The sequence below is a fragment of the Olea europaea genome, unplaced genomic scaffold (genome assembly GCF_002742605.1).
Source record: "Olea europaea var. sylvestris unplaced genomic scaffold, O_europaea_v1 scaffold1661, whole genome shotgun sequence".
Taxonomy (NCBI): domain Eukaryota; kingdom Viridiplantae; phylum Streptophyta; class Magnoliopsida; order Lamiales; family Oleaceae; genus Olea; species Olea europaea.
Window position 1 is genome coordinate 176,386 of NW_019234275.1, and position 7,042 is coordinate 183,427.

Below are 7,042 nucleotides of genomic sequence, written 5' to 3' on the forward strand. Positions count from 1 at the left end.
ACATCATTTGCACCCAAATAAATAGTAAACATAAGAGAGAGGACTCGCAGTCAATGAACAAACCAAGAAACTATGGCATCTCCATAGCCCTGGCATAAAGTGCTAACCAAACTCGTTCTGCATATGCTATAATTGCAGAACTTTCTGATTCATTCCAACTGCTACTAGCTTGATTACATCTGAATTATTGAGGCACCTACTATTTCAGTAAACTGGGAATGAATTTGCTCCCTTATTTAGGCTGGAGACCAAATAGCTACCATCCCAGTAAAGTGGGTACCATCGGTGCGATTTTCTCATAAACCGATCATCGTGTAAATGGACCATATACAAACACTTCTATGTAAAAATGTTCAATGCACCATGGATTGTTTGCATAATAATCAACAGTTCATTCATTCATTAATTATTTGGAATTTGCTCATGTAACAAGGTGGCGGAGCCCCACAAATGGGGGAGGGCCTGCAAAAAAATGGAATCTCCCCCCCTATTTGTGGGGTTCGGTCATCAGCCCCTATTGCTGTAGCGACACCTTAATTATTTTATCCAATTTGAAGAATATATCTATTCCTAATACAAACACTATAATCTCTCTTTACCACCCAAGTCTGAAGAATGATCCTTTACCATCCCCCACTTTCCCAAGAAAAAAATGCATATATTGGTGCGTTTTTCTTTCACGTGCGGGGATTCGAATGCTTCACCACGTTTTGTGCAGTTACACAATGATCAAAGTGAAGAGCCTGCATAAATACTGTAACTTCAAAATTTCAAGGGAAATATCCATTTCTAACTTGAATTTTGCTAATTGTACAACCAAGGTTGACGGTTGTACATATAACATTTTCCAAAATAAATTTTAAACAGTGATTTGACATCATTTTAACCACACATTCTTGTAAATTCAAAATTTTTTCTTATTTTTTTACCACACATTTCCCATCATTACACTATTCAAAAATGCATTTTTATGAAAATAAGACTCAAACAAGGGCAAAGTAAGAAGAATTATTCTATTTGTACAAATAATCTGTATACCAGAATGACAGATCTGAAAAAGAAAAACATTACCCACTATGTAACTGTGACATATATAAACTTGATGACATCATTTGCACCCAAATAAATAGTAAACATAAGAGAGAGGACTCGCAGTCAATGAACAAACCAAGAAACTATGGCATCTCCATAGCCCTGGCATAAAGTGCTAACCAAACTCGTTCTGCATATGCTATAATTGCAGAACTTTCTGATTCATTCCAACTGCTACTAGCTTGATTACATCTGAATTAATGAGGCACCTACTATTTCAGTAAACTGGGGATGAATTTGCTCCCTTATTTAGGCTGGAGACCAAATAGCTACCATCCCAGTAAAGTGGGTACCATCGGTGCGATTTTCTCATAAACCGATCATCGTGTAAATGGACCATATACAAACACTTCTATGTAAAAATGTTCAATGCACCATGGATTGTTTGCATAATAATCAACAGTTCATTCATTAATTATATGATACAAGCAGAGAATTTGCATACAAAAATAAGAAGGATAGCCGAATTTGTGGAGAATTAACACACAATTGCATGTTTACAAATACTATTCCAGCAAGGCTGTCATGGACCACCACCTAAAGATGGTCGAGTAGGATTCAACTATGCAATTTTTTCCCTTAACAAACAGTGTATAGATACATATACTGGATCAAACAGAAATACAGACATAATCAATCATGAGGCTTGGTCCCGCTCGATCCAGCCATCATCTGATCGTCCATGCTAGGTACTGTGGTGAAGGATTTGCAGGAAATGGTTTCAGCCTCTATTCTTGCACCTTTCAACTGTTCTTGGTGCTGCATTGGTTCAAAAGAGTATAATTCTTTAGTTTAGCTTTCCAGTAAATAAACTCAGGTCGATTTTTTTATTTGTTTTAACATGATAACTGGAATTGTAAAAATTTTATCAGGCATGTACATGTCGAGTTGCCAAGCTTCAAAAGTCATGTTAAGTACGCTCAACTAGACTAGGACTAAAAAGTTTCATCAATCTTGTCTACTCTTGTTCAATTTCATCCAATCAAGTATCTACCGTCAATAGTTATAGGGCAATACCTAGTCCAATCGCTTCTGAACCCTTCATTATACGTATACGTTTGCATGAATCAACAAACATCCTGGTTAGAAAAGGAAGATGCGTTAAGTGTTTATAATTCAGAGGTAAATTTTGATGATTACTGTGTAAAAAATAAGAAGCAAACAAAAGATACTTGAAAATGTAGGAACAACTTACTCCCATGGAACATCACCTACGAGCATCCAATCTCCATCTTTGTCTTCATAAGTAGGTACACAATCAGAACCATTCAAAAGATCAATCAATTTGCTCTCGTTCATAAAGTCTTTTAGTCCTTGAGAACCACAATTACCTATATCAAGTGCAGCGATTTCTGTTAGGCCTTAGAAATTACAATGTTGATCATATATTTGTGTTAATGTTGAAAGAATATTATTATTTTCTTGTGTTTATATTCATATATTTACCAATGGTGAATGAGCTGAACATTTTGCTTAGGGCATCATATAGTTGTTGGTAGCTCTGGTACATTTTTAAGTCCACCTTACGGAGGTACGGTGCACCATCCACGCAGACTTTCACAAACGCCATGCTGCTGCCACCAGATTTGTTATCATCGGTGGCGGTGGTGTTCTTTTGGACGGAAAGAACGTTCTTTCTGAACGATCGAACTGGCGGCCATCCCACAACTTGGGCCCTGAAATCTCGAACAATTTTTTGTAAATATACTATCATTTTACTTCAAGTTAATACAAGTTTCCAATGCATCTGATTTAGCTATAGCTTGAATTTAATGACGAAAAAGATGACTCCAAAGTTACTGGGAATGAAACTTAATTTATTATTGTATTTAATCAAGCAAGCTGATTCAAGGTGAACCGAATTTCTTTAAGTGTGAGAAGAAACTAAAAAGACCAGTTCAAGTTGTTCTAGTTTGAGTACAGAAGTTTATTTTTTCCTCTCTACAGATTAGATAAACGGGGCTTAACAGTGCTTCTTCTCGGCCAATAATTCTTACACCCTCAACTCGTTTTCTAAATTTATTGCCTATGGGACTGGTTCAAGTCGACGGTATGTAAATTTTATACTTTACACCCGCTTTGAAATTACCTTTTATTTATTTGAGATTCAATACTTTTAGACAAAACTAAACAGAACTAAGAAATAGATCCATGTCTAATTCTACCCAATCTCAGCTACCACACAATTCTTCGTGGTGTCTTATCCAAATCTAATCATGTTTGCTTTATTGAATACACAATTATTAAAGGTGCATGTCTCCTCCACTAAAAATATAGGTATTAAAAAAGGTAAGATTCCATATGTTTTTGTTCTTTATTGGGTTATCCACGTTATTATCAAGCCCACTTGCACATGAACAGGAGGTCAGGTTTTAAAAGTGATCATGATTTCTTATCACTCGAGAATAAATACAAATAGTACGACAGTAGAATCAAATTGTTTCTTGGAAGGGGCATTAAAAAAAAAAAAAAAAAAAAAAAAAAAAAAAAAAAAAAAAAAAAAAAAAAATATTTTTTTTTTGAAGAAAAAAAAAAAAAAAAAAAAAAATATTTTTTTTTTGAAGAAAAAAAAAAAAAAAAAAAAAAATATTTTTTTTTTGAAGAAAAAAAAAAAAAAAAAAAAAAATATTTTTTTTTTGAAGAAAAAAAAAAAAAAAAAAAAAAATATTTTTTTTTTGAAGAAAAAAAAAAAAAAAAAAAAAAACTAACTAATAAAAGTAAAGAAACTACTAGAAAATTAGGGAAAAATCATTTATATCAAAACAAGTAAGCAGTAAATGAATCTTCTTCCAAAGTGCAACAAGAATTTAAATTTGCTATAGCATTGGCTAAACGATTTTTATTATTATTATTTTCTGTTTCACCATTTCATTAATTATTGTATCAACAGGGTATTCCAAATAAATATTGCATAATTAGCATAAAATCCATGCAAAATCATGTATGCATACACGTAACAAAATAACAAAATAAGGTTTAGCTTAATTTTCCGCAAAGTAATTTTTAAGCATGCTCAAAGCCGTAAATTCTGGATCCTCCTCTACACATTATTCTGAAAAAATCTAAAGAAAGAAAGAAAAAAAGATCAACGGTTACTAACTTGTTAGGTGGTTTAGCAGAATCAGTGGATGCCGGAATTGGATTCTTCTGTTTCATATCCTCAACTTGATTTCCATCAGAACTGTTATTCAGATTCAAATTCAAATCAACAGTTTCCAAGAATCCTCTCTTCCCGCTACTATTCCTGGATGTTTCTCCTTCATTTCCACCTCCTCCGGCTCCGGGCAAACCCAACCGCAGCTCCGTCTCCTCATAATCACCCATTATGCTCCTCATTTCTCCACAATTTCACCTATAAAACCTAATTATCTCTCTTTTCTTCCTCAATTATGCGTACAATTACAAAATTTGTTCTAGCTATTACTGGAAGGAAAAAAAGAGTAGAATTTAGGGAATTTAGATAGGTCAGAAGAAAGGAAAGTGGAGCACGAACGTGTGATGATATATAATATTGGTAAGAAATTGGTTCAGCTTAGACTTTTGGACGGGTGAGATGGTACCACTTGGAGAGTGTGGATTGTCGAAATAACCCCAGCCTGTCGGGTGAGTGACGTAATTAATGACATAATTTATGCATTATTGTATCGAGCCCAAGGGACAGAGCAGCCAGCTGGCTTCTTTTGCCTTTCTTTTGGTTGCACTTGCTTTTTTAATTTCGTTTAAAAAAAAAAAAGTTAAAAACAAAAATAAACGTACCAGGCTGCCAGCAATCACAAAAGTCACATTAAATATTAAAAAATAATAATAAATTAAAGAAAATACACACATGATAATTTGTTAGGTGTCATAGGTTATTATATCGTATCCCTTTGAAATTTTTGAGAAGATATCATAGTAAAAAAAATTATTTAAGTTCGAAATGTGTACATTCTTAAATCTTTGAAAAATAAACTTGGTCTACATGTGAGTAGAGTGTTGAGATAAAATAAAAATGAATATATTTAACGGCTTAAATTTTTAGGTTGGATAGTCAATTTGTAGTGTTATCGAAGATGCGAAAAATCTTTAATAATTTGACATTCAAATAAGAGCACCTACAATGTATTGTATGGATTGCTAGTTAGATGACATGAAAATTAAAAGCCTTTAGATCTACGTGTTATCAAGGTATAATGAATAGACTCTCATTTTCAAAATGGTTTCCAAAATCTACAATCCAATAATATAGGTCGGTGCCATCTAAATTTCCATAATAAGTATAAATTTTGCAGAGATTCCGAATCTAGTCGAAACTCTAGACCATGTCTATTTTTTCCTTTCTCAGCTTGTATTCAAGAGATATTTTTCTTTTTAAAATTGTTCATTTTTATTTATGTAATAATTTTTTGTCCTTTTTTTTTTTTTTTTGGACAATTAACGGTTGCACTAGAAATGCTCAAAGCAAAATGTTTTCCTTCGAGTGGTACTATCTACCAAGATAATTACATTTAGTGGTGAAATAAAAAAAAAATTCAATATCTTTATTAATTGGATTAAGGGCACTAGGACAATAATCATTTATCTAATATTGAATTATACTTATATAGCTTAACTTCATATTATAGTTTACCCCTTTTTTAATAATTATGTTAGGAAATGATTGTTTAATGAAAATAAATTAATTCTAACCAGAGTGGGAACAATAATGCTATGTGTACATCCGGATGTACATACAGCAAAACCGGGGTGGGAATTCGTTGATTTGTTCAGGCCATACTTATTTCGTTCTTTTCATTTATAGAAAACTCAGATTTACAAAAATAAATACATACAATTTGATCAACAGTCTACAAATAGAATAATGTTATTTGTACATCACTGTGTACATAATGATGTACAGATAGATAACATGGAAAAAGAGCGAAAAAAAGAGACTGAAAGAAAAGAAATTCAGTTATTATAATCTTTCTTTCTCTTCCATGTCATCAATTTGTATACCGTTGTGTATACAATGATGTACAAATAACAAAGTTTTATGGTTTCTTGTATTGGTATATGGACAATGGTGAGTTTTTTCTTCTTGCTCAATTTGTCAAAACACTCCTTAACTAGCGATAAAGAAAAACAAAGTAATTTTCATTTTTTTTTTGGTTGAAAAAGTCTTTTAAACCTAAAATGTCTAATTTTACTTTATTGATAATAACATTATCTTTCTCATTTCATCTCTTTCTTCACTCTCATACTAGCTCCCAATTTTACAATCCTTTTTTGTGCCGCGTTCCTGCCTTCCCTTTTTATATTTCTTGTATGTTTCTTAATACGAACTCAAAAGTAGCTAAAAAATCTCTCAAACCGCTAAACAGTTCTCTTACACTCTTCTAAAGTGTGCAATAGAAAAGGTCAAGAATGCACAATATGATAGAAGCAGTACAAAATAAAAGAAATGGTGAATCACAATAAGCAAGCGGTTTGAGAATGTAAAAGAAAACGACATGAAGTATATGTGTAGGTTAAAATTTTATTACACATATATTTACCTAAATTCATTCTTAAAATAATAAAAAATAAATAGGTAATACAAGAGCATGTTTGAAGTGAGAATTCGTTCAAAGGAAGTGGACTTGGGGGCAGATTCTCAAGCTTTATTGTGGGTGATACCGATATATTGCACATCTGCTATGAGTTATAGCTCGCGGACAATACTTTAAATCAGTTGATATCAAAGCTTGATGTCTCATGTACAAGTTGATATTGTAACATTTTTGTCTCGTATACAAGTTGATATTGGAACATTCTTGTAAAGCGAGTAAGTAATGCAAGAGTATGTTTGAAATATTAGATGATCTAAAGGAAGTGTGCTTGAGATTAATTCTCGAACTCGATTAATTTTATGTATTATATAATCAATTATGCCGAGTTATAACTTTTGAGCAAAATAACAGCGCGCTAATCAATAGGTCATCAATGGGAA

General features: G+C 32.4%; 1 protein-coding gene across 1 annotated transcript; it reads right to left on the minus strand.

Moving 5' to 3' along the window:
• Positions 1–1,473: 1,473 nt before the first annotated feature.
• Positions 1,474–4,585, minus strand: LOC111377488 (auxin-responsive protein IAA16-like). Its single transcript, XM_023000594.1, has 5 exons — positions 4,193–4,585; positions 2,539–2,768; positions 2,288–2,423; positions 2,110–2,171; positions 1,474–1,851 (listed from the first exon to the last, which is right to left on the minus strand). Exons 1-5 carry the CDS (start codon positions 4,426–4,428, stop codon positions 1,814–1,816), a joined length of 702 nt encoding a protein of 233 aa, XP_022856362.1. The 5' UTR covers positions 4,429–4,585; the 3' UTR covers positions 1,474–1,813.
• Positions 4,586–7,042: the final 2,457 nt, after the last annotated feature.